Source organism: Motacilla alba, chromosome 9, assembly GCF_015832195.1.
Source record: "Motacilla alba alba isolate MOTALB_02 chromosome 9, Motacilla_alba_V1.0_pri, whole genome shotgun sequence".
Classification (NCBI taxonomy): Eukaryota; Metazoa; Chordata; class Aves; order Passeriformes; family Motacillidae; genus Motacilla; species Motacilla alba.
The window spans coordinates 7,866,265-7,894,038 of record NC_052024.1 but is presented as its reverse complement, the minus strand read 5'-3'; the positions used below and the strand labels follow the sequence as shown (position 1 = coordinate 7,894,038).

Genomic DNA, 27,774 nt, shown 5'->3' with positions numbered 1-27,774 from the left:
TTTTGCCATTCAACCTTTGATGAGTTACTTCTGGACTTCTGCCACTGCTCTTTTGAGAACTTATCAGACCTATTTCTACAAATACCTGAATGTCAAATATGCTATGAGATTTAACTCCATGAAATAGTGTTCCTTGCATGCACCTAAGTGTTCTCAGTTTCAGCACTGTATGATCTTTATAAAACTCTTGAAGGCATCAGGCATTATTTGTGTATTTGCTGTTGTTTTAGGCAGGGGAGTGCCTAGAGAGCATCCCCCTGTCAGTAACATTGCATTTCTCCTCCAGTTGCCCAGCTTGGCCCCCGTTGCAGCATGAGGAGCTGGGTGCTGCTGAACTCTGTTCCCCCTGTGTGACACAGGGCTCTGAATCTTTTTGCCCCTGGCTGACTTCTGGAGGCAAATGGCTTTGGCTCATTTATAAATAACAAGAGAAACACAGAATACAAATTTGGAACAGAGAAGGTTGAAAGGAGCAGCCTGCATTTTTCATTCTTGAATCCAGTTGTCTTGGAATACCTTGTAGCTCCTGGCAGCTTCCAGCTTGCCTAAAACATTGATTTTTCAAAAAAGACAGACAGACCAAAGCATTCACAAATTCCATTTTCTGCTCTGTGAACAATATATAATACTAAAGATTTTTGTCAGGTTTGGACAGATCTTTGTTTCTTAGTTCTCAATTATCAATTCACATATTCCTTAGAGAACAGGAGCCACTTTAGTTAAAGACCTTGTCAATGAGTCAACCAAGGGGTTAACCTTCCAAATGGGCCCATTAAATGTTTCTGTCCTGTAATATTTCATCTCTTGCTCCCCACAGCTGAGGCATAAGCTTGGTGCGTTTCAAATTAAATTAGATTGTGTAAGCCAGGTGTCTTGGCAGTAAAATCATGTGCAAGCCATTTTTATCCCATTAACATTGGTGTTCATCAAGGAATTGTGTTTTTCTTTCTGCACACTCTAGGTAAACCAGTAATGATCATAACTGAGTACATGGAGAATGGCTCCTTGGATGCCTTCCTCAGGGTAGGTGATTTCTTCAAAAGCTAAGGAGATTTTATACTGGGAAACTTTTCCTTTTCATTTTCATTTTTTCCTTTTCCTTTTCATTTTTCCTTTTCCTTTTCATTTTTTCCTTTTCCTTTTATTTTTTCTTTTTTTTTTCTTTTTTCTCTTTGGAAGATACTGAAACTTGCACAGTTTTAAAGAAATTATGTTTGTACTTGGGAAATTCTATTTTCTGGTGTTGCTTCTATTGAAAACCAGAATAAATATAAAGTGGAAGAATATAAAATAAATTAATTTTTCAAATAGCAGGATCTTAAATAATCCATGTTCAATGTGAACATTTCTGGCTTGCTCCTTTTTTGAAAGCATTGCAGTGCTGTAGACTCATTAAAATCAGATTCATTGCAAACAGGATACTGCATCACTGAGAGCTGTGACAGAACCTCTGGGTTTTTGCTTTACTGGTGAATTATAGACACTGGTGAGGAGAGCAAGGAAATAACATTGCATTTTATTGGAGAGAAGATGGGAATCCGCAGCCCTGCTCTTTGCCAATTTCAGCAGTGGCTATAATGTAGCTTTTAGCTTAATGCTCCGTGATTTTGCTCCTTTCCCCATATGCAGAAGAATGATGGCAGATTCACAGTGATCCAGTTGGTGGGGATGCTCCGTGGCATTGGCTCAGGGATGAAGTACCTGTCTGACATGAGCTACGTGCACCGGGATCTCGCTGCTCGCAACATTCTGGTCAACAGCAACCTGGTCTGCAAAGTGTCTGACTTCGGCATGTCCCGGGTCCTGGAGGATGACCCTGAGGCAGCTTACACCACACGGGTAAGGAGGGAGGGAAAATGGCCACGTTGTCGTGCCTGCATGTTGGTTTTGTCTGACTGTGTGGGAGGTGTCAGTGGTTTGTTTTAAAATAGTCTCAGTCACAAGTGGAAACCTAAATCACAACCTAAAAGTAAACATTGGCCCAGGCTCCACAGCTCCTATAAATTGATGTGCTGTTGCTGCTACAGCAGTGGCCACAGCAATATTTCTTTTCTGAGGATGTGACCCATGTATTCCTCGTTCCCTCATCATGATAGAGCACGTGACAGGAATCTGATGCCAGAAATTAAAGTCTGGACTCCTGCTCCTTCTGATACCTACAAACAGGGTTTCCACATGGCTGCTCATACTCATGTTTGATACAGAAGGTGTAGACACAAGACACACCACAAGAAAAATTAGAAAGATGCATCCACTTTTGCCCATCACAAAGCCAGCCATAAATTTGACCTAAATTTTTTGTGCTGGGAAAAATGTTTGGCCTGCGTTCCCATTTTTTGTTTCTTTCCCATTTTATCTATATTTCAGCATCCCACTGATGGGATGGTAATTTTAAGTAATTTTGCTATAGCCATTTTAATATGCTGCACAAGGAGTAGGGCCAGTATTCTGGCCACAAAACAACATCCCAGCCATTACCAGCCTTTTTACCAATACCTCTGATATCAACATGCACCTAAAGAGAAAAATGTCGGTTTATAAAGTCTCTTTTTTTAATTGCTTCTTTTCTTCGTTTTTAAATATCTGCCATTCTCCATCTGTTCTCCCTAGTGCTGAGTTTGTTGCAGCACTCAGATCTTGCTGTTTAATCCCAACACTCATCTTTTAATGGATTCACAGCTCATTACAGGGAAGGATAGACTCCTATAGTATTAAATGCTGGCCAGCCTTGGTATCTCTCACTCATAAGGGTGGCAAGTGGAAGAAGCAGAAGCAGAGGTCTGAAAAGCTGTATTCAGGGAAATCACACTTTAGATAAGCACACAAGGGCAAGACAGAAATGATTGAAAAGCTTCTCTTTGAATTTAGCAAGTGAAGATACGGTATTGTTGGCTCTCAGGAGTAAACTAGAGAGAGTCAATGACATTTGCTTAACAGTCATTGTCTTCATTTGCTATCAGTAATGAAGGATCAGGGATATTTGGATTAATTCCACTGTGCTCAAGCAGCTAAATATAAAGAGCTTATTGACAATTTTTAGAGTGACAACCATGTATAAACAATCTCAGTGCATCTGTGTCTGAAAGGAGGAATAAAGCTTTTGCATAACCAGAGAGGCTGCAATAGAATGCAATTTTTTAAAGCAGCATTTTTTAAAGAAATGATGTGTTCTGCTCCTGTTAGTAACTCATTAAAGTGAGAGCATCTTGTAGTCACCAAGGCACATATTGCCACAACCTGATTCACAAAGGGCCTGATGCAAAGGCTGAAGCAGCCGGGGGAAGGACCCCTTTTGATTTCCCTTGGCTTTGGAACCAGTCCATATTAAACACTTGAGAGATATAGTAGAACAATATACTGTTAAGTATGCACACACTGCACTCAGTTATGGATAAAAGCTATCTAGGAGATGGCTTGGAAAAAAACTACCAAAATAAACTTAATCAAAGAAGCATAAAAGCAAATGAAAAAAAAATCTGAAAACCTTTGTTCAGCTTAAGTCATTCCCCAGATGGAACTGCAGGAAACCAAAAGCTCAATTAAAAACACCTTGCATATTAGCATAAACAAAAGGAGAAATCTCTGGCCTGGGATCACTCAGCTAAGGCAAAATCAGATAAACAGGATGGAGTGAATTCCTTTTTAAACAGTGTAGGACCTCAGTGGCCCAAATCAGATGGCCAAGTGTTTTTATTTGTTTAAAAAAAAGTATTGTAAGAAGAGGCAGATTTCTCCAACAGGTATCAAAAGCAGCCTTGTACCCTGGTTTGGTGTTGAAATCGTCCTCCAGGGTCTGGGAGAGCCCAGAGGCTTGCTTGCCTTCTCATATCTCTGGTAGGAGTTGGGATATTGCCCATGGGAAACACCACTGTATTCGTAAATCTTCCCAGTTTATCCTCTCTTTATTTTACCTTTTTGAAAAGCAAAATGTTTATAATCCCATTTTTCTGAAACAGGCCAAACAGGTCAGACAGGCAAGCAAGGAAATAGTAATTAACAGCATGTACTTATTTGTTTTGTCAACTAAATCTCTAATGTATACTTTGTAAAACCCCTGGCTTGTTCTCAGGCTTCAGCATAGCCCTAAGCAGAGATCTCTTGGAGGGCTGATAAAAATACATTTAACAATTTACTGGTTCCCCTCCTCGTGCCTGAAGCAAGCAGATGGGCAGCATTGCCTCCTGGTTGGATCTGACAGCTTTATGGCGAGCGGGAGAGAAAGTGGCTGTGTTTCTCAGAAGAGTTCTGGAGCTGTACACAAAAAACCATTTTGTACTTTGAATACATAGAGCAGTGTCAGCCACACACACCACTGCATTGACTCACCAGCCTGTGGTTCCTTTCCCTGGTGGCAGGGGGGCAAGATCCCCATCAGGTGGACGGCTCCCGAGGCCATCGCCTACCGCAAGTTCACCTCGGCCAGCGACGTCTGGAGCTACGGCATCGTCATGTGGGAGGTGATGTCCTACGGGGAAAGACCCTACTGGGACATGTCCAACCAAGATGTGAGTGTCCTTCTGAGCTTCCCCTGCCTTTCCCCTCCCCATGCTCTCATCTTTATCCTTAGATGTCTGCTGATGTGTTTCTGTGGCAATTGCTGTGTAGCTATAAGATGTTTATTCCAGGCTTTTAAAAGGATGTCATGGGTGGCAGACTCCTGTTTTCTAAGGGAACCTCTCTGGAACTAAAGTTCCTTGAGTATTTCAAGCTTTGTCTAAGCCCATGGAATAGGGTAGGGGATTCTCAAGTTAGGGTCTATACCTTGTGCATGGGGTTTATTTGGTTTGGTCTTTTAAATGTAAAAAAAAAAAGGCAATTAAAGAAAAATGGAGGAAAGGGCAGCTAATGTATTTAAACTGTCAAATCATAAAACTGTCAAGAGAAGAAAGATTTGAATTTTCATATTATATCTTGAGTTTACTGAATGTCTTTAAGAGAAAAACACTTGAATTTGATTTGGCTTCCTACTGGTAGTTAATTCTTGAAGCTCCACTATGCTTATAACTCTTCCAGGTGATTTTATTTCTTGTAGGATATCTAAATCAACACATAGGAAATCTAATTCTGATTATCAGTCAGAGCATCCTTGTGACAATGGCATAGCTGCCCCCTGAGGGCATTAAAAAGCAGCTTTTGTAAATGACCATTCTTAAATTATGCATGTCCTGTTTAACTGTACCATCTGGACTACTTCAGAGTGTTCCAAGAGGGACTGTGCACAATGGCTGCTGTTCCAGAAGAGTATTTAATAATAATGCTAATAAGAGCTTTTGCTAATAGAATTTTTATTAAATGAAAAAAAAAATCCCACTGAAAATGAGGCCTAGATTATCCGTAATTCTTTTCCCAGGGGATTTACAAGCAAGTAAGGGAAGAAGAAAATGGTAATCTGAATATACAGCCATGGGAGTGGTTAAGGCATTTTACAAGTCATCTGCTTTCTCTGTAGAGCTGAACGTTTTCAAAGAGTGTCTAGATGTGGATGGCATTTAACCTAAATGGGGGATATAATTTTAATTTCCTTCTGATGTGAAATGTCTCTTCTGGCACCCAATCTTGCCTTCCTTTTGCTAACAGGAAGTCATCAAGACTTAGCAAGAAAATAAAACACCAGATGCGTCTCGGTTATATCAGGCTTGTCTGCACAGCACAGTGGAGCTCACTGCAACAAACAGCTGCTTTTATTAGAGCTGTTTATGTTAGGCTGGTGTTCACTGCGACTGTGCACTGCTAGACCATGTCAAAAATCTGGCTTGAACAAGACAGGGAAAGCCAATATTACTGTCTGTGCAGACTCTTTACAGCCCATAGCATAGACATGCCTTTTTTCTTCCTTAATGATGGCAAGTGCAGGTCCTCTTGCAACAAAGCAGGAGTGGATTTCAAATTATACTCAGTATCTGTTGAATCAAGAGAATTCAAAAGGATCTTCATAGTTTCTGGAGGAGTGAGAGCCACTTTATTTGTGGTCACTGAATAGCTGCTAATAATGCAAGCATATCCCCCACCTTGTCCTCCCGGTGGATTTTAGCCACTAATTGGACAAGTCCAGAAGGAGAGAATTTAGTGCAACTCTGAGCACTCCTGGTCTCTAGTCTCATGGTGAGTCCTGCCAGCAGTGTCATATTGATTAATTCAGATCTGAAGGCTCCTGGGTCATGTCCCTGCCATGTCAGAATTGAGTTCTGGTTGTGTTTCATTCTCCTGAGAGAGCTAAGAAGCCATTAGAGGCTCTGGAGTGCTTTTTAGAGGGTTTGAAGTGATTTCAGTCTTCTGAAATCTGTTCTGTTAAATATGAAATACATACTTAAGATGTGTTGGACTTCTGTAAAGCTGCACAAAAGGGTTCCCATTTCTGCATTTCTTGGCTCAGAGGATACAGCAGTGAGGGAACAGGTTCTCTGCAAGGCCTCTCTTACTGACAGAGATGAGCTAGCCTGGGAGGACAGGGGGAGAGAGTGATCTGCTGTACCTTAAAAATGATGGGAAAAATACTGTCTCAACATACTGCATCCAAAACTGACTGATAATAAAGACTTGCTGTAGAGCTGTTGCTTCTCCAGCCCTCTGTCCAACGAGGCTAGTTGCTTATTTCTAACCAGGGCTCTTCTGTCATCCCTGTATCCCATGTGCTTTTTTGTGACAAATTGCCCTGCTGTATCTGATGTCTGCTCTGGGTACACTTTCAGTTTTGAGTTGCTGAGGAGAAATGACAGTTCTGAGACCACCAGCTGTCTGAGTCCGAGCGCAATTTTCCATGTTGTATCACTTAACTGGGGGTTTGTCACCGTAGTCCGGATGGCCCTAGGATAAACGGTACTCAGCTGGTGGGCCGAGCACGGTGTGATGTTCTCCAATTGTGCCGTTTGCAGGTGATCAAAGCCATCGAGGAAGGGTACCGGCTGCCCCCGCCCATGGACTGCCCCATCGCCCTGCACCAGCTGATGCTGGACTGCTGGCAGAAGGAGCGCAGCGACCGGCCCAAGTTTGGGCAGATCGTCAACATGCTGGACAAGCTCATCCGCAACCCCAACAGCCTGAAGAGGACAGGCAGTGAGAGCTCCAGGTCAGCCCTTCTCTGTGACGGACCAGGGAGCGCAGGGGAGGAGACAGGCAGAGTGTAGGTGGCACGGAGTGCAGGTGGCACGGAGTGCAGGTGGCACACAGCTCCCAGGGCCAGCCTGCACAGCAGCCACTGCTCTGCGTGGGTGAGCGCAGGGCTCTGCTGGCTCCGTGTGGCCCCCGGGGCACCCAGGCACTCCAGCCCTGCCAGCAGGAAAGGGGAGTGAGCAGAGCTGCTGCTGGATCACACCAACGCTGAGCGAGTTTCCAGCACAGCCTTAAGCACGTCCTGACGCAGGCAAGCTCTGTTGGAAAGCAAAGTTTGCTGCTTCTTTCCCCTTCTCCCCCCGGTGAAAGGGCTCGAGTGGGTAGGGTCACCTCAATCAGTGCAGCTAACAGGAGTGATGTGGTTTTCTGCAGGAAAAGCACATCATCAAGTTTTATAAACCCTAAGATTTGTGTAGGATTTGCAAATGAGCGTTACAGCATTACAGCCAACGCCTCGCGGGCATTGGGAAGGTGTGGATTAATTTTTATGTGAATTTGAATTTAATTTTGTGGAAAGCCAGTTTCATGTCTCCACCGATCCCGCCTTACATTTGTTTTGTTTGCTAAGCACGGTGTACCTAGTACGTGCAAGAGAAGTGCAGCAGGAAGGAAAACTCCCAGAGTTGTAGGGTAAAACCAAAATAGCTTTGCTGGGACGGATCAGCAGTTTGTGTAAGCTGGTGAAACACTGCTGAGGCAGTAGGAGCTTTACTGATCTCTCCCAGCTTTGGTCCATTTTTTCCAAATGTCTCTGCTTTGTCAGGTAGATTTGCTTACAGCAAATATGGGAAAAGTTTAAAAGAAACAAGGAAGGTAATAGGAAAATGTTTTTTTAGTAGGAGAAAAGGTCAAAAAATGCATTAGACAAGGCAAAATTAAGTTTCTTGAATCAGGGGGGGAGTAAGAGAGAGTCTGTCTCAGCCTCCAACAGAACAACATCCTTTTTAAAGCTTGTATGTCCCTTTGTGAATCTTGCTTACAATGTATGCCACCAGAAGAGGGATCATTAACCCTGTGAGGCCACTATCACCACCTCTTCCTGATTGCCCTAATTGCACTGGGAGCCTGGCAAAAATGTATCCTCCCTCGAGGCTTAAATAATTTACGTGGTGAGAATCACAGTATGATCTGCTGTGATAATTTGGTTGAAGAATCACAGTATGAACTCCTCCATTTTGCTTTCTTTTCAATTTACAGGTGCTCTTTGAAAATAGATAGGTTTTCCAATAGTTAATAACCTGTTCAAGGTCATTCTCTGTGTGTGTAAGTTAACAACCTATTGAAGGTCATTTCACATTCATGGCTGTTTGTAAATTTTTTTTTATCTTTAGAACAGGAATTTCAAATATGCACATAACATTATTAATATATGACTTTATACATAAAGCATAATTATATATAAATAGGTTATCATCATTGGTCTTGTGTTAGATAATGCAGTAAAAGAGTTGAACCAAGTATTGCCAGCCTGTACTCAATGCCTCAGGCAAGACCAAACCATCCTGTTGCACACCTAGTCTTTGATGATGTGCATTTTCAAATAAATTGCCAAATGATAATTGTTTTGATTAGATAGATAACAGTAATTTATAGTGTGTTAATGAAACTGTGACGTATGATATTAATATTGCATTTACTATTTTATGTATAAGAGAAGAAAATGTTGTAAAAATAATTATTGGCAAAACTGTGCAAGGCAAAATGAGAAGCACATTCCACAGTGCAAACGAAGATCAAAGCTGGTGTGATTCCCACCACTCCTGGCACACACTCGGTCAGGAATGGATTGATTAAAGAGGGGATTAACTCCCTGCTGTCCTGAGTTTGATTCAATGCACTGAGCAGACCTGGCTAGAAACAGGAGTTATCTGAACCTGCCCAGAGCTTTACCCTCCAAACCAGTCTGGCAGGGTGTGAGCTCCCAGTTCTTTGCACATACTTCAGCAGTGTTTCTATAGCCGCTGAGCTGGAGTCTGACACATGCAGGGTTGGCAACGTCTGCCATTGCTGCCCATGAGATACAGACCCAGCAGGCCAAATGCCTTCCAGCACTGCCATCTTCTTTGTTTTGGGGAGTAAAAGCCTTTTCTGTGAACTTGGTTATATCTGAGATGGAAATCATTAGCTGTGTTGTGGTTCAAATTAGATCTCAAACCAAAAATAGAAACCTCAGGTGAAACTCATTCTTAGCAAAAATTGGCCCATTCCTTTGCATCTTGTTCAGTTTTGATCTTAGCTGATGTGCAGAGCCACCAGTTTCTTTGGGCACAGCCTCTTGCCTCTTGCCCTCTTCATTGAGGTTAATTGTTGCAGAGACCAAACTTGGGTTTGTGGTTCGTGATCCAGCTGACACCATTTCTCTGTCCTTTCACTGTTTGGCATCCAGACCCAGCACAGCCCTGCTGGATCCCAGCTCCCCTGAGTTCTCGGCGGTTGTTTCTGTCAGTGACTGGCTCCAAGCCATGAAAATGGAGCGATACAAGGATAACTTCACAGCTGCTGGCTATACCACCCTAGAGGCTGTGGTGCATATGAACCAGGAGTAAGTACTCAGCGATATAACAAAAAAACTGGTAAATCTGGATTTAATCAGCCTCTCTTGCTTTGTGCTGCATATCATTACACTCATTAAAGGAATGGAATGCCTTTCATTTGGATGGAGGATAACTTTAAAATGCCTCCACAATGCCTCCACTTATTTAATTAAACATTTCTGTACATCTGCTTTTGCTAATGCTGCTTGCGGTTGACTCTTAATATTTTTCTTTGCACCAGTATCTGATCCACCATTCTCAGCCCCTCGTTGTTTTCTTGCCTTCCACAGGGACCTGGCCAGGATCGGGATCACGGCCCTGGCGCACCAGAACAAGATCCTGAGCAGCGTCCAAGCGATGCGCACCCAAATGCAACAGATGCACGGCAGGATGGTTCCCGTCTGAGCCAGCACTGAATAAACTCAAAACTCTTGAAATTAGTTTACCTCATCCATGCACTTTAATTGAAGAACTGCACTTTTTTTACTTCGTCTCCTCGCCCGTCGAAATCAAGATCTGCAGCATTGCTTGATGTACAGATTGCGGAAGCCGAGCGTGTGTGTTGGGAGGGAGGCCTCCAGAAATGACAAGCCGTCGTTTGAAACCAGACCTGGAACAAATGGTTTCTTGGAACATACTTCTCTGTTGATCAATGATATGTAAAATACATGTATCTATATAAATATAAAGTCACATTCAACTTTTGATGCTGTGTTTGCTGCCAGGTACTGTGCTTAAAAAACAACAGCATTACTTTCCTTCTCCCTGTGACCTGTAGGATTACAACCATAGTGTTTTATTTGTGGGTGAAACCACCGTTGTGTATCTTTCACTGGAATGAAGAATCTGCCCTAGGATATTCTTTGCAGACTTGATGCATCACTAACACCGTGCAGAAACCTCAGTGAGAATATCATGTGGCTAATCAGTGCCTGCCAATTAGTGATCTACCCATTTATGGGCTTGAGACGTGAAGTGACCCGCCTTGTGGATTACTGGGCCAAACTGGACTTCTGGGGAGGTTCTTGGCTGTTGTGCCATGCTGAAGCCTGCCATTGAAAGACTTTTGTGACCATCTTGCCAGTAGTCAGCTGTGACAATCGTGGCTGTGGAGCTTTCAGACTTCTTTTCTCTTTCAAGAAACTTACTCCCTTTGCCTCATGGAAGGTCAGTGGAAGTACTGTGTCCAACATATTCATGGTGCTTTATTTTGTAAGCTGTGCTAGGTTTTCATCACTGTTGGGGGAAAATAAAAACTGATGTGGTACGTGTTATTTGGGGTTTCTAACTGGTTTGTAAGAATCTGTGCTAGAATCTGTGCTGGTTTCCCAGACTAATTGCTGAGCCTTTCCCATTGTTTGCTCTATTTGATGGCAGTGAAAATTGCACTATCGCAAATTGCTCTCAAGCTGTTGCCTGGTAGGGTGTGCAGACAAGGTGTAGGAGTGTCTTGGGGCTCAGCTCAGTGCTGAAAGCTTGACCTCAATTCACACTGAGAGCAGTCGGGATGCCCTTATGCTGTGGTTGGAAAAACTCAACATGAATGGATGCCGCAGTGTAGAGTACAAATACTCATAAATGCACTGACAAGAACCAAAGACTTTTCCTGCATTCTCATGAACAGCAGTAAAAGCAGTATTTGGGTTTTAGGAAGATGTGTTTCAGTTGTGGCGTCAGTGGTTTTATGGGAAAGGGAGCAGAAAAAAATGGGATAGAGCATGCAGCCTGGCAGGTTTTGTGCAGTTTGGGTGTCAGGCAGGGTAACAGCTCGTGCGCCGTGATCCTGTTGGATCAGTTGTGGGAAGCAAAATCCTCTTTGAAAGCCAGCCCTGTAGGGTGGGTATCTGGGATTTTCAGGGCAGCTGTGGGTGTGTGAGTGCCAGCTGCAGACTGCACAGCTGGGGCCTGACACCCTCTGCAGGTATGGCCAACAAGAGGGAGCATGGAAAAGCTGCCCTCTGCCTGCTCCAGGGAATAGTGGGAGTTGAGTGACTGAAAGCATGCCCTGGCTTGCTAGGTGGAGGAGACTGCCGTGGCAATGTGGTTGTCCTCAGCAGGTCACACAGGATAAAGCTTTATCCAGCAAAGCTCTGAACACACTGAAGCTTGAATTTATTTGTCATGAAGCTTTTATTACTCTTTTTGAACAGAGTATGTAAGTTAGATTCTTTTAAAGTCCTTCTGAGGACCAAAGTGATGAGATGACCTTAGAAAAAAGACGGGCCACTTATTCTGTGCTGAGCAGGAGCAGGATTTTCATGACATGTCCTTTAGAACTGACATTGCATTTCAGCTGTGCCAGGCACAATGTCAGAAAGGTGAGATTTATCGTTTAATGGCACTAAGACTGGTTCTTTAGTCTATAATATTTTGGTCCTGTTCCACACCTGACAGCAAATTCAGAAATGATTTAGTGGCTTTATAGGTCAAACTTTCTTAATAATTGAGTTTATCCTAAGTCCAAAACAGTTCACTCAGTTGGACAAATCACACATACTGTATTGTCACTCACATCACTTTTTTTGTCACTTTTAACAATAACTTGCTGATTTTAATCACTAACTCTCCCTCACTCCCAACTCTCTCAGAGAACAACTTGTTCTGAATATGAGATGCTAAATTTGGATCCTGTCAAGTCATGACAGCTCAGTGTAAACTGTTCTGCAGTATTACTTATAAAAGCTTTTCCATTTCAAGAAATTTAAGTTTTCTTTAAAAAATATATTTAAACCAGCATGTTTTAATGTCACTTTGCCAGGCAACATAAGAAGAAGTTACTCATCTTAAAGACCTGACATTTGTACTTTCAGCAGGAAAAATTCTTCTCCCTCTCGAGTGCAGAGATTCTTGAAGTTTCCTTGCTGTAAATCTGTTGCGTTCTGTTGAGATCATCTTTATCTAAAACCAAAATACACCCAATTTTCTGGCCAGTTTGTTAAATTGCTATCTTGGAGTCTAGTAGTGGTAATTCAAAACAGTGCAATATTTTCCACACAAAATGGAAAACTGTGTCCCTATAGAATGAAAACTGTGAAGGCAGCTCAGATGCTGGGTTTTCAGCACTGCCACTGGTGGTTGTGTTTCCTGTGAGATAAAATATGGCCAAGGAGGGGCATCCACTGGAATGTGATTTTAGCTTGAACAGAGCAGATGGAGGGAAAAAAAAATAGTGGCCCATGTAAGTATAGATAGAAAGATAGATTGGTTGATTACCTATCTGTATGTAAGGGATGCCATGGAAGCAAGACTTTGGAATAGTGTGAGGGAAGGAAGAAGGACAGGGAAGACAAAGGGTTCCCAGCCTTTGAGCATTGCCATTTGGGCAGGTCTGGGTGTCTATCTTGGAGCGTGTGGTTTAATACATTTAATTTGGGTTCTCTTTTCGTGCAGGGAAATGGATTTTGCTTCCACAGCCTCGTAGCCCGTCCTGTTGATCACATTGACCATGGAGGAACACAGACCAGACATGAAGCCTTCTGGACCCACAGTTGCGTCTTCCGTAGCACTGATTCTGGAAAACACATGCTGAACAGTCATCAGTCCCTGAAGAGAGTGTGACTTTTACTTTCTCTTTTTTTTTTTTCCTGGGCCACCCACTCCGTTGTTTTTCTCCACTGAGCGATAACTAACTCGTTAAGACTCAGCACCCAGTTGTCACTTGAGGAATGTACTGTGTCAAAGCCCTGCAGACTTCTGGATTTTGTTTTTCCTCCTCTTCTGCTTTCTCTGCTTACCTTTGGTTTTATTTATATATTTTGTTGTTGTCTCTCCTCATCCCCCTGGCTGTCACCGTTGCATCCCGGACAAATGAAGGTGACAGAGCACTACACATCTCACCATGGACACCAGGCCAGGTGCCACAGCAAAGAACCCAGTTCCTGTGAGCTGCCTGTGTACATTGCTGAAGTGACATTTTACACTAAAGGTGCCATTGCAGTGATATAAATATATTTTTTTTTCCTTGAATGGATAATGGATTATTATCTCCTCCGAAAGGTGCGTACGTGTGCTTGTGTGCGTGTGTCGGCGTGCAAGTCACCTCGTGTGTAGAACTGCCTGTGAATGTGCCCCAAACACCTCTGTCCTGTGAGACCAAGCTGATAGCTCATGTCAGAAATGATAGCAAGAACACACACATTAAGAAAGTGATGAAATTTCCGTATCTGTAAGTGTATTTTTTAGCTGCCACACTAACGTTGTTGAGTAGTTCAGCAGCCTGAAACAGGGGCAATTTCAAGTTAGTTTTGGAGTAATGGATGCAGGATCTAAAGGGTGCTAAAGGTTCTTGTTAAGTGTTGTTTATTCGTACTAGTGCCCTGCTCATGACCAAGAACGACCAGTTTCTCAGTGGCAAGGTGGTGGAGGCAGCACCTGCATCTCCATCCACTGGTAATCCTGAACTGAATTCTTACATAGCCTTTTTTATCTGCAAAAATAGGATTTTAAAGACTTGTTGAATGCTAACAAATATATGCAGTTCTTCCATTCACAGAAGCACCTTGCTCTGTGTGCAACGTAATAATCAGAACACTTCCCTGGTTCCCAGCACAGATAAGGAACAAAAATGCAACAAGACCTGTAAAGTTAACAGTTAGCAAGAGTTGTGCAGTGTGTCCCGTTCCTTGTGCAGCTGAAGGGCAGTTGAAGAGCAGAAGACACTCCGTGGCCCAGGGAGCAGTGCTGCAGCTTGCTGACAGTACCTAGGAGAGCTTGCTGCGCTTGGAGAATTCACCCTGGTGTGGCGTGGGGCAGCTGCAGTGGAGCTGAGTGCCTGCACCCGGGGGACACAGGGCCACGAGCACCGGGCAGGGGACAGGCAGGTGGGCCAGGGGCTCTCAGGCACATGTGGGGCAGTGTGGACACACAGCCCCGCCCAGAGCTGTGACCTGGGGTCCCGAGGCTGCTCCCGTTCCCTCTTTCCCCTCCTCGCTGACCCTCTGTGGTACTTCCACCTGCTCTGAAGGAGGAGGAGCAGCAGGGCTGGCAGGGAAGCGAGGGCAGCTGGGCATGGCAGGGCACCAGGACGTGCCAGCTGTGCCTGCCAGAGGTGGCCACGGGCTGGGCCACCACAGGCTGCTCCAGACACTGCTGCCCTCGGGGACGGGCCACCCCTTGGCTTGTCCCCCACGACGAGTGTGCTCAATTGTCCTGCTCACACACCAATGGTTGATGTTTGTCCGGGTTTCTTGCTGTGCTAATTTTGTGATGGATCTTATGTATTAAAAATATATATGTATAAAATACAAAAAAAGAAAAAAAAGCTGGTAAGTAACCAGTAAACAGGACTTAAAAAGCAGTATTTTTCTTTTATGTGACATTTTCATAACCAGAAAAGAAAAATCTGAAATACTAATCAGACAAATAAAAAGAGAGTGCATTTATTTTTTTGTATCACTGCAAGTATGTTGGAATATGCAAGGACTGTGTAAATTAGAATGTATGAGGCATATTATAATTTAGTTCATACTGAAAAAATCTAACAGCATTTCTTGGTTCGTGCATTTGAACGATCTCTGGGTTAGATATATAGATTTTTCTATTTTGTTTTAATTTGTAATTTTTTTCTCCCTCTGTGAATTTTAGGTACACATAACTTATGTCATTTATTTATGGTCTTTTATACCTAGTTTGTAAAATTGTAAAATAGCAAACAATGCAAACATTTGCATTTGAAAATAATAAAGTAGTTGCTGTACAAACCTGAAATGGAGCATTTCTAATTATTGCATGTTGCTTTGAATTTAGAGTTTATGCACAACAGATACAGATGGAGAATTCAGAGTAGCAATCCTGGTGTTTGCCCCAGAGGGATTTATTCTGTTCAGGAGATTTCAGATTTCCTTGCTGCTGTCCTGAGCTGTGGTGTTTGTGATGTGGGACGGGCACTGCAGCCAGGCTGCTTGGTAAAGATATCAGTGATCCTTCCTTGGGGACCAGCTGCTATCCATGGCCACTGTGCCTGAGAAAAACCTACAGGGCCATAATTTTTCCTATCCATGACTGGGACTGGCTAGGGATGGTGTGCCTCCCCTGCTGCCCAGCTGGACCTTGCCTTAGGTCAGATGTCCTTGGCAGAGCCCCTGCAGTTATCCCTGAGTCCTTTGGGCCAGGCTGTCACCTCTCCTGTGCAGCCACGGCCCTGCTGCTGAGCTTCTGCCACATTGCTGTGCTCAGGGGCTGCCTTTGCCTGCGCAGTGGGCTCGTGTTGGACACTCATGGAAGGGTGTCAGCAGCAGCAGAAAATGGAGAGGGGCAGTTTCCCTGAGGAGGCTCCAAGCCAGGAACTGAGAGCATGGATGTTGTGTGAAGGATGCTGCTGCGTGATGGCACGTGGGCTGTGGGTACAGTGGCCTCAGCCACCACCTCCACAGCAGGGCTGCTGCTCAGTTTGGGATGCACAGGCCTTTAACTACCCAAATTACACATGTACACCATTCATGGGAGGCAAAGAAACAACAGTGGCTCTTGTAGAATTTTCCTTAAGATTTTGAGCTATTTGAAGAAGATTCTGAACCAAATGAACCAGTGACATCAGCAGAACAGTATTGTGCAGTGCTGGTGCCCAAAAGCCCTGCTGCTAGCACTGGGTGGTTGTGATTTAAAGGCAAGTTCACCCTCAGTAGCTGGGTGAGGAAGGCAGCCAGCTGGGTGTCTCTGAGGTGCCTGGATTCAGCAGCTGGGTACTAAGGGAAGTGTGTCATGGCTGGAGAAACAGATTCCATTTCACACACACAAAGATATTGTACAAATTGTTTAGTTTCGTTGTGAAATGGAAGAACCTTTACATCTTTTTTAAGAAACAATTGTTTCAAAATGTCCATTGAGGGCTGAACACTTGGGTCCTTCCCCTCCTTCTGCTGATTCTCTGCTCTTTTCCCCTTTTAGCTCCCAAATCCAAGAAATCATCCTCTAGAAACTTTTTACCCCAATGCTTTAATTTACTTCCAAGTATATGGATTTTACTGAAAGATTTCCTTGCCAAAAAGACATTTTTTCTCTCCCTGCCACTCATTTTTTCCTCATATTTATACAGCATCATGAGGCAAGTGAGTCTATTTCCACATAAAGCCTATATATTTGCATTTCATTCATGGCGAATATCCCTGTCCTTGAGCTGAGCATGGAGTAGTGCAAAAAACAGATGTGGGGGCCCCTGTAGACATGTCAGGAAAAACAAAATGTTTTTTGACAATTGCAAAGCAAAAAAAAAAAAGGCTTGTTATGCTCTAAATCAGCAACATGATTAAAACTGGAGCTGGTTTTGAGGCCTTGACCTCAGTTATTTTACCCTTTCCCTTGCAGGGAAGTACCCTTGGGCCATTGACTGATCCTCTATTGAATGGGTTACAGACCCCTGACATAACTTATTTCTGGCTGTGGCCCTGAACATAATTCTTTGTTTATAGGAGCCTCTGAGAAAGTTATATGAATATGTAGACTTTAGAAAGTAAAACTAAAACCTAAAGCTTTTCATTCCAATCAGTTTAGTAAAATGTATTCTCCATGGGTGGATGGAGAGAGTAGCCACAGGAATATGTTACGTTAACTTACTTTCATACATATACATGTATTTATATATGTTTGGGTCAATTGTATCCCAGTAATCTGCTGTGGATTACTAGCCTTGAACCAGACCAAGAAAAGATGATATAAATCCTTGTTTTTATAGTTCTCTTGAACTTACTCATTACTATCTTCTATAAAATCTTATAATTAATTAAATGGGCTGAGGCATTTTGAGAGATTCATTTTTTCAAGACCATTTTTAAAATTAAAAAGCCCCTCTGGTCAGCAGAACAAAGCCACCATGAGGAACCCAGCTCCCCTCCCGTTTCTGACGAAGTAACCAGCCTCCCCCAGGGTCAATAAGCATTTATAGGTGCCGTGGGTGCCTACTGCCAATTTTTAATGATGCTGCTTGGCAAAGGGGTGCAGCAGCTCAGGTAATGATCTCTCACTTCAGTTTTCAGCCTTGCACGAAGCATCCTGCTGATGAAATTACCTAAACTCCACTCTAATCACCTTGGGGAGGGACTTTTCAGAAGCCAACCATCGCAGCAAGAAGCCAGTGCATTTAGAGGGGCTGGAGAGCTGTTTGGGGACCTGCTGTGCTGCCCTGGTGCCTCTCATGCCCTGGAACCTGCTGCAATCCGTGCCCTGAGCCAGCCTTGGAGAGAGCTGCCTCTTCCTTCCTGCCTCCCTGCTCTGTGTCAGCCCTTCCTCACCGTGACAATGTCACTGGGATGGTGAAACAGTGTCCTGCCTCCTCCCCCAGGCACTGAAGTCTGATGGGGCCTGAGCAGGTCCCCGGTGCCACAGGGACCCCAGGAGATGGCTCTGAGCTCACTGGGGGGCTGGGATGAGACCATGCACTCAGGAGCATCATCAGAGTTGCTGAGGCTGGACTAATCTTTCATGCTCTGGAAATGCAGAGAGCAGGAGGAGAGTGGGCATTGGAGGTGCCAGTTTTCAGCAGGTTTAAATCCAAAAGCCCTTTCAGGATTGTGGCCTCAAGTTTTCAGAATGCTGTGGAGGCTGTGCCCTCTCAATGCCATGTGCCAGTGGAGTCACCTGCAAACTCAACGTGTAAGAATTGAGCACAGCAGGGAGTGCCTGGTTCATCTGCTGAGCACACTAGGCTGTGTCTGAGACCTTACCCAGCCAGCAGATTCACAATGGGTGACAAGTATAAAATATCATTTACTTCTACCTTTTTTTGGAAAATTATTAAAACTCTGTTTGAAAAAAAAATGCTTCATTAAAAAAGGGTTCCAATTGAATGTTGATATTCTTCCACAATGAAAGAGGCTGCTGGGTTGATTGAGGCAGCATAAATGAATGGCCTAGGAAAGGTGACACTGGCAATTAAGGAAATAGGGATAAATGAGTTGATCTGAGCCTGCAGGTGGTATGAACTGATTTCACTGGGAGTGCCCTGACTTGCATCATCTTAAAGATCTAGTCCTTATCTACATGCTACATGAAGCTTGGGTAATTCTGTTTGTATATTTCACCAGAAAATATATTTTCAAGTGTGGTTTGGCAGTGACTCAAGCAGTGATAGCACATTTAGGCAGGTCTTTTTGTCTGTTGATTTTTTTATGTGGCCATTACTCATACAAATATTTGAAGTACTTGTTGAACAATACAAAATAATGGTATCCAACAACAGGCAGGAGGGTTTCCGTGGAGTCCTGCAACTCCTGGCTTTGTCAGCTTCTGTTTCCAGGTTTGGTGGCAGAGGGGTTTTATTTGCCCAAGTGGTTCAGATTGCAGCACGACATCCTCAGAGACCATTTTTGTCATTTTTGCAGGCTCTCCCAGTGTTCCACTGTGGCTGCTCAAGAGGCAGGGCATCCATGTGCCCTGGGAATGGCAGAGCCAGGACTGGCAGCCCTGAATGAGCTGCCTGTTGTGTTCTCAGCAGCGCCAGCAGGGCAGGGCTGGTTCAAGTGCTGGAGATTCACCCACACTGACACTGTCCCACACCGTGTACCTGCAGGGTGGTTCTGGGGAAGGCAGGCAGGAGAGCCCAAGCAGTGGCAGCTGCTGAGCATTTGCAGGCAGCAACTCCACCTTTCCTGTGCCCAGAGACACTGCTCCCTTTAGTGTGGGTTCAAAAAGTGATGTCTGTAAGCTTTTCTTCCACTGCTGCTTCACATTTCACCTGTTTTTGTCTTCAGACCAGGCTGCACCCTGCTAGGAGCCACTTTTGACTTAGGCAGAGTTTTGGAAATTATTAGTTTTGGAGCCAGTTTATCACCCTGAACAGGTGGAAGAGATCATGAACAACTTTTAATCAGCTTTGAAAGTGGGGGTAGTTGATCCAAGAACAAAAAAGCATTCACCAAGTACTAAATCCAATCAACGGTGGGTGACTGATTACTTTTAGCTTTCTTAATTGATTGACTGTGGTAGTTCTATGAAGGAGCTATTCTGAAACCCAAGGAAATCCACACAAGTGTTTCAGTTCTTGGAATAACTTGTAGGTGATGTGTTAAACCTGTGTTTGTCTTCAACAGTACTGTGTGTTATAAGCCAAATATGCAGATGGGTGTGCAAGAGCTCTGCTGGAATAATGGGTGGGTTTTTCCTCTTGCTTAGTAACAAGTTAAATGGTGGAAGACATAGGTTTATGGATCCTTTGAAAAAGGTTTGAGGAGTTTTTCTCAATTAAAAGCTCCTAGTAGATGCCTTGTAGCATCTAGCAATGGAGTTTTCAAGCAGAGGCTCCTTTCACCCCAACATAGCACAAAATCTACCTGCATCTGTCTGTGTGTAAGTGAAATTGCCTTTTACACACACATGTGCACGAGAAGAGCTTTGTGCTGGCTGTGGAGGTGCAGCTCTGAGCACTGTTCCTCAGCTCCTCTGTGTCCCTGTGGCAGAACTGCCCTGCTGAGGACACGCTGGACTCTGCACTGATATGCCAGGTGGGCACAAAGCTCTGGAGGCTGTGGCCTGAACTCACTGTGCATGGGCTTATCTGTCCCAGGGCTGCCCTTAGGACACAATTCAGGCAGGCTTTGTAACATCAGCGTCAGATTTTTCCTGGTGTTTTACCTTACTGTCAGCTACTTTTACTCACACAGCTGAAAAGGAGCCTGTCAAGTCCTGAAGTATGACTTTCCCTGCAATGTGTTTAGGGCAAATCATGAATGTCATTATTCTTTTATTTTCAACACGGTAAGACAACTCCAGCTGGCAATGAATGTGCCTAACACACAGTGATGCCTTTGGTATGATACAGAGCAGCCTGTCAGAAGGTGACTCAGACCCAAATAAAGGTACCAGCCCTCATTGAACAGGGCTCAGTCATCACCCTCAGCTCTCAGACCTGTCTGCTGTTGGGTTGGGACCAAGGCTCTTGTGGGTTGATTGAGATCTTTTTAAAAAATGCTTCTGAACCTGGGAATTCTAGCCTAGAGTCTAACAATGGGTCCCTGGGAGCAATCACCTTCCCTGGAAAGCACAGACTTATTCCTGGGTCAGCCTCATTTTACTCATAGCAGGAAGAAATTTTTTATTTTAATAAACATTATTATAATAAAAATTTTAATAATGAAATTTTTAATAATATTTTCAATTTTTATTTTTTATTTTAATAAAAATAATATCTTGTTGTCATAAAACAATCAAGTCACATCAATATGTTCCTGAGCTTGGCTTGAGAGTTGGGGTGGGACTGTTGATGTATTAAAATGAAAGAAATTCAGCTGGCAAAATTCTTTCTCTGGGGCCACTTTTTACTTGTGATAGGGGTAGTTTGGCTAAGGAAAAAGACAAATACACTCCTGACATTGCATCTTTTTGCTACCCTGACTTTCAGCTGCATCATTTTTGCTTCCATCTGTGGATAATACAACAGGTTTTCTTCAACATGCCCTTTTCAAGGTGTATAAAATCTGCAGTGGTCAATCTATCTAGCCTTTGCCAGCTGTGGAAATCATCCAAGGTGTATCACAGCTGCTGGGTATCTTTTAATTGCAAGCCACAATTACACTGCTCCCCTGCTCTTGGTTCCCCAGCCAGCAGCTGCTTGGAAGGGGAGAAAGAACTCACAAGGAGCAGTTGACTGAGGATAAAAGGTTATTTTCCCCTCTTTGGGCCGGGTGGCAGGTCTGGGAGTTGTTATGGTATCAGGGCATGCAAATGTGGTTTCCATGTGAATTAAATAGCTGAACTGACTCAAGTCCCTGCTGGCCTCCCTGTGCTCCCAGGCTCAGCCAGGGATGCACCTGAGCCCTGTGTGTCCTGGGACATCCCAAGGGATGATGTTCCTGGGCTCAGATGTTGGGGAGCAGCAGTTCCTGGTGCTTTTGTGGTAGGTATGTTTTGTATCACAGCAAACCTTTAGTTTGGCATTTGCTTGAGGAAAGCAGCAAGCAACAAACAAGTGTGGCTTCAATCAGAAACACCTGTGAAATTATGCAGAGTTTGTGAGTGTGTTTTAAATGAAAGTGGGGGCAAATTTTTTCTTGGCTTAGAGTTTTGCAGTTTGTTGAAAAATTACACGGTCTCCATTCCCTCCTTGCAAAGTTAATTGTTGTCAAACCCTGCGCCAGCTGAAATAAGCTTTTGTTTCTCACAGTGGAGGAAGAAAAGCCGAGCAGGATCTGTTTATGTTCTGAAAGCACACGCAGCCAGTTCTGGGCCTGAGCTCTGGTTTGTGTTGCCTTGATCAAAGACACCAGATAGAGCAACAGACAAAGCCAGGGCCTGGGCTGGGCTGGCAGCAGAGTCAGGAGATGCACTTGGCAGGTTTTACCTGACATTCTCCTCTCTCCAGAAACCTGCATGTTTTCATTGCATTAACTGTTAATTACTCCCCACACTGTTACCAGCAGTGCCAATGCTGAGTTTCTGCTCCAGTGCTTGGGTCTCCAGCCCCTCCATGCAGACAAGCTCAAGGCAAGCTTTGTCTGATCAAGTCCCGGTTCATTGGTTTGCTGATTGCTTCCTTACTTCCTTCATCCCAAATTAATCATACCTCCTGTTCTTCAGCTCCCATTTATGTCTGTTTCTTTCTTTGTTTTTCTTTTCCATCATTAAACCTCCTTCATCCCTCACTCCTGAATCTCTGCTGGTGAGGAGTTTCCCTTTTCACTGTGAGTTCCTGGCTGGCCCCACCACAGCAGTCTCAGGACTGGAGAGGTTTGTGCTTGTCACAATGGCATGTGCAGAGGGCATCACTGCAGCACCTACTGCAGATACAGACACCTTTCAGGGAAAAAAGGAAAGCAGCTCTCCTTAAATTGCTGAGGAAATAAGGACAACGTGCTGCTGGGCACCGGAATGCTTCCTCCCTTTGCTCTCTAACAAAGCATTTGTCAAACCCTGGCACGTTCTGCTGTGTGTGGTTCATGTCCTGAGGAGGAATGTGCCCCCCATGTGTGGCTCAGGAGCATTATGTGGTATTGTCAACACACGGAGGGCTGCCCAGGCACTTCCAAGTGCTCACATAACCAAACAGCTCCCCAGCACAAGAAAAGCCGCCAGATGATTTTTGTAATTCTAACTCTTATTTTCTTGCTGGAATGGAAATCTTTTTGTTCATTCATCTTTTTCCTTATTGGGTCTAATTTTATTGATTGTTGAACAAACTTGTACTAATGCTAAGCCCTCTCTGCTTGTATTAAAAAAGGGATTTCCATGGGCTTATAAGCTTGCCTTTTCGAATCACAATGCCATGTTGGTTTATCTCATAATCTTTAATATCTCATTACCAGCAGAACAGCATATGGAATCTTAAATTGAGCAACTGAAGGTCTTGGTTGTGAACAAATTGTGCTCATTGTAAAGTCTGAATCTGTGCAGAAAATCCCCCGCACCTCTCCCATAGGTAACTGCAGGAGCTGCATTCATGCTGTAGATGCAATGACTTGCAGTGCAGTGTTTACCAAGGCCAATGTCAGACTGGTGGGATTGGAGCTGCCTTGCTTCATTTGTTTCATTTTCCAGCTTTTTCCCTCCTCTTTGGACCCAGTGCTGTGTCCTGGGGCTTTGGTTCAAGTGCAGTGCAGCTAAAGCAGCTGCCTTTCAGCTGTGTGCTCCTTTGCAGATGATATCTGATATCGATGGTGTGCTCTTGCTGTTTATGTATCATTTTGTGAACTAAATGGTATTGTTTTAATGGATTTGCTGAAGAGCACAGCCAAGCATTCAGCTCATGAACTGTCCTCTTTGATTCATTGCTATTTGAAATTCAGAGTGTGACTGATCAACTGGCTTGTGTAGAATTTTTTTCTTCATGTTGCCTGAATCAATCAAACTTTCTCAGTGAGAAACTGTAATTTAAAAGAAAAACAAGCAAAACTGAAAAACCCTATTTATATTCTAAGGCCTGGATTTTTAGGAGTGCAAAGCAGCATTAAAGAAGACTTAAGAAGTCAGCTGGAGTTTTCCTGGCATGAAATAGCACAGAGTTAGTGCAGTTTGTCTTACAGCACTTTAGTTCGGTCCCAGCATTGTAAGCAGGTATAAATCTGAGCAGCCCTGATGAGTGAGGAGGTTGTCTCTGCTTCAGTCTGGTCTCCAGGCTGTGAAAAGCTGGTCTGAAATGAGGAGGCAGCTGGGACAGAGCTGCAGCCAGGCTGAGAAACAAAAGGGAGGCCAAGAAAGAGGAGGAGAAAAAAGGCAGAAGAAAAACTTCTAACCCAAAAACATGGAAAAAAAAAACATATTACAAACTTTTTCAAAGTGGAGAATTTGCTCATTTTTAGAGCTGTCACAATGAAAAATGGAGGCACAAATGAACAGTATTCACTTTTCTTTGACGAATTAAAATCATATAACTATGTTTACCAAGTGCCAAGAGAAAAGATAATCTAAGAACATAAAGTCTGTTGTGTGTTCAGGAGTTCAGAACACAGACAATGGACCCAAGACATCTCTGGATATGGCCTGAGGAGTGCATGTTTGTAATGCATTGCATATGTCTCTCCATGCACATCTGATCTGGGGCTGGCAGCCTGTGCTGTTATTTCACTTGATTTGTATATTTTAAAAGCCCCAGCTCCTTCCTCACTGAAGATGAGGAGATTCTTTTTTTATATTTGTTTTAATTGGACACAAGTAAAGCAGATTCCTGACAAAGCAAAAATCCAAACATTTTTCTTTCTGTTGCTTTTTAGAGAACAAATATTTTTAAGGGTTGAGAGGGCTCTGCAAGTCAAATGTCACAACTGGGAAACGAGAAAAGGTGGGAGATAGAGGGGAAATTGTGATGAAAAAGAACGACAGAGTCTGGCTGGGGAAAACAATAATGGATATGAGTAGAATGAAAGGACTGAGCCCTTGGCTGGTGTTAATTGGTCCAACTCCTCTAAAGTTGGTAGAGGATTGATTCACAGCAGTTGTAATCCTCAAGTTAAATCCCAGCCCCACTGGGAGTTTTATCATTGTCTTCAAAAGAAGAAAGATTGTAACCTGTGTGTTATTTTATTCAGTTACCCAGTGAATCTCTTCACAGCAAAAGAACTGGGCTCAGCCAGCTCTTCCCTGGGGGAGGAGTGGGGGTCAGAGTGCTTCAGGAACTGGAAATGTGGAACTAGCTCTCTGCAAAAACTGCAAAAAACCTTCCAAACAAGCCTTTGTCTCATCTTAGTAGTTGATGCTTTTTCACAGCTACTATTCAAAACTGCTGAACTGCAAAATGTTCAAATCCAAGCCAGGTGAAAACTTCAGCTCTTGGCTGGTTTCCTAAGAAGAGTTTGGGTCTGTGTCCAACCTCCAGCAATGAATGCTGTGTTTGCACAGGGCCATGGCAGACAGCTGAGCTGCTGCTCACAGACACAGCAGCACAGATCTCATTTGCACTACGTGGTGTGCATGGGAAGCAGTTGTTATCCTGGCTTATCAGAGGGTAAATTCAAGGAATATGAACGCTGCTGTAAAGTGTAAACCAGGCCAGGTGATGGGGAATGATGAGATTTAATAACAAAAAGTACAGTCCTTGGCTGGACAAAATGGAGTCAAGGTGGGATTGGCCTTTGGCTGTCCCTAAGCATCACTGCTGAGATGTCAGAGGTGCCAGAGGCCACACAAACCCTAAGAGACAGAAAAACAGCATAAAGCTCCTATTTTGCATATTTTGTGGGTTTTTTTTCCCATGCCTTGTGACTATTGAACCATCAGAAAGCTGCTTTTAGGTTGTTATTTAGACTTGGTTTGGCAGTTTCAAGCTTAGCCTCCTCATTAACTACGAGGAGTTGCAACCTGCGTATGCAGAATATTGACACATTCCTAATTATCTTACTCATGTACGAGGAATTTAAGATACTAAATTCAACTTCCCCTAGGATTAAACTTGGCTCTGTTCCTCAGGCTCTGGCTGAAACTGTGCAAGGAACATCAAAATCCCACTGTCAACACCATAGAGATCCACACAAAGCCAAGACAAACTCCCCTCAGAGCCCGGCACACATCCGCACACGACTGCATGGGAAACAGGCACAGAAAAGCACTTTATACATGGCTCACAGATGGCGATATTCCTGGGGAGGACTGACTTGCTTGCTCTGAGTCTTTTTTCCTGGAAATTTGTTTCTTTTTGTGTTGTTGAAAAGAAATGACTGGATAAAAAGCAAACTCCCCTTTGTCGTAGAAATGTGGTCCCTTAAGGTGGCATTGACAAAATATCTACTGTTTGGGGATGTTCTGGTCAAAAGTAGATTTAAAATTACGATACAAGTTTTTGGCAGGAATTCACTTGGTTTATATGTGTTGAAAAGAAGCCAGAGTAGTAACTGCTATGCCAGAATAGTAGTGTTTTAAGGGCTTTCTTACAGCAAAAGATAAGAGATTGTTTTTTGTCCTCTTGGTGTTTTCTTTGAACTTCCCCCTTTTCTGGTGAACCATTCCCCTGAAATTGTTTCTCAGCTTTTACTCCACACAGTTGTGATCTTCTCAGCATTACCTTTAGTTTCTGTTTTATTTCCCTTTTGTTCCTGTAGTGACTTTGTAGCTAGATTTTCAATTCCTTTCTTGGTCAGGTTGCTGCCGATGCCTGTAGTGTCTGAGAGCTGCAATATTTCATCCCATGATTGTTTTCTGTAATTGTGTACCAAATACAGGCTGCTGTTGTGCTTGATGAGGAGTGAGCAGTGGTGCACAGCCATCATTACCTGAGAGCTCACTGTAGAGTTCCTGATGTGGGCAGCATTTGGCAGCACCTGCAGGAGTGCTGTTAGCAGAGGCGAGGGTAAGGCTCCTGTCTCCAGCTGGAGCTTTCCAGCTCTAGACACCTTTGTGGGCAGGGGAAGAATAGGAAGAGAAAATAAAAAATAATCAGAGAGATCAGAATTATATAGTCAGATTCTACTTTTTTTTTTGTTTGTTTTTGTTTTTGTTTTTCGCCTTTGCACGCATGGTCACAGCAAGCCTGGGTTTGTGAATAGATGGGCTGATACCCCAAAGGTGTTTTACTTGCAAATTGCATCTAGGAATTTCATTTGGGAGTTATTAGTGAAGGGCACTTTGTGGGGTTTGCCTGCATACCAGAACTGTCTAGGCATCAGATGAACTTTTGTATGAGGACAGGAGAGGAGAGCAGAGGCCCTTGTGACACCCTGCCCTTCCTCTGTGTGTTCTGTTGTTCCACCAGCTACCCCTGTGCTGGGGCACTGCCTGGAGCCTGGTGGAGAAGCCATTACTTAGGATAGTAATTCAGCATGGATCAGCACCACAGCCCTGACAGTGGGAGCTTCAACCTGGGCAGCTTCAATCCAGCAAAAAGTTCAGAATGCAGATGTAAACTGGAAGCCACTCACCATCAAATGGCCATGACTTTGCCAAGGACAAGCAAAGAGCTGGAGTCAAGAATAACGTGGCTCACGGATCCTTCTCGTGGCTGCTACTGAGCTGGCTCTGGAGAAATGGGTCACCAAGCTCTGGACACTGCTGCAGCTATCAGTGTTGGTAAATAGCTGAAGCCCTTTAATTCTGTACAGCTTAGGGGAGTTAAAAATTCCATCACACCACACCACAGCTTCCTCTTCGTGCTGCACAGGCACTCCATAAATCCACACAGCTCTCTCCCTCTTATCTGAATCGCAATGCAGTTATTAAACAAATTGTAAGTCTATTTCATATCCTTTTTACTACTTTGAAAACTGCACAATATAAAGCTTAATAAAAGCTGAATGCTCCAAAACTGCTCTTAGAACTGAAAATATGACTACATCAAAAGACTTTACAAGGGCAGGATTTTAATGGCTGAATAATATGCTGGAACAGAGCAGTAATTTCTTCTCGAATGCTGGGATGAATTATTTATGCTTTGACAATATTATGTGTCTCTAAAGCAGCTTTTAGTTATTCGCCTATTGGAGGACACAGCTGATCCTGCTGCCCACTCTTGTAATTACATTAACCTCTTGACACTACATGACAAGCTTTTCCTGTGAACTACAATCAATAGCCCATAACTGCTACCTATTTAATAGGGCCATGGTTACACTTCAGTTCAGATATAATTAGCTCTTTTCCCCCTTCCTCTTTCAAAAGAGTGTGGAAAAAGCCCATGTTGTTTAAATTAAAAAAAAATAAATACACACAACAAAATAAAGGTTGTTAAGGAAAAGAATAAAAGCATTCAAATCACTGAACAGGCAAGTAATATGTTCCCTGA

At 43.6% G+C, this 27,774-nt stretch overlaps 1 protein-coding gene across 1 annotated transcript in view; it reads left to right on the top strand.

The window, feature by feature from the left end:
• EPHA4 (EPH receptor A4) overlaps positions 1 to 15,350 on the top strand; it is a 105,654-nt gene extending 90,304 nt beyond the window's left edge. The window contains exons 12-18 of the mRNA XM_038145428.1: positions 962 to 1,023; positions 1,630 to 1,839; positions 4,356 to 4,505; positions 6,873 to 7,066; positions 9,497 to 9,652; positions 9,935 to 10,811; positions 13,035 to 15,350. Coding sequence (XP_038001356.1) covers positions 962 to 1,023; positions 1,630 to 1,839; positions 4,356 to 4,505; positions 6,873 to 7,066; positions 9,497 to 9,652; positions 9,935 to 10,049 — 887 coding nt within the window. The 3' untranslated portion in view covers positions 10,050 to 10,811; positions 13,035 to 15,350. The remainder of the gene's footprint in view (positions 1 to 961; positions 1,024 to 1,629; positions 1,840 to 4,355; positions 4,506 to 6,872; positions 7,067 to 9,496; positions 9,653 to 9,934; positions 10,812 to 13,034) is intronic.
• Positions 15,351 to 27,774: the final 12,424 nt, after the last annotated feature.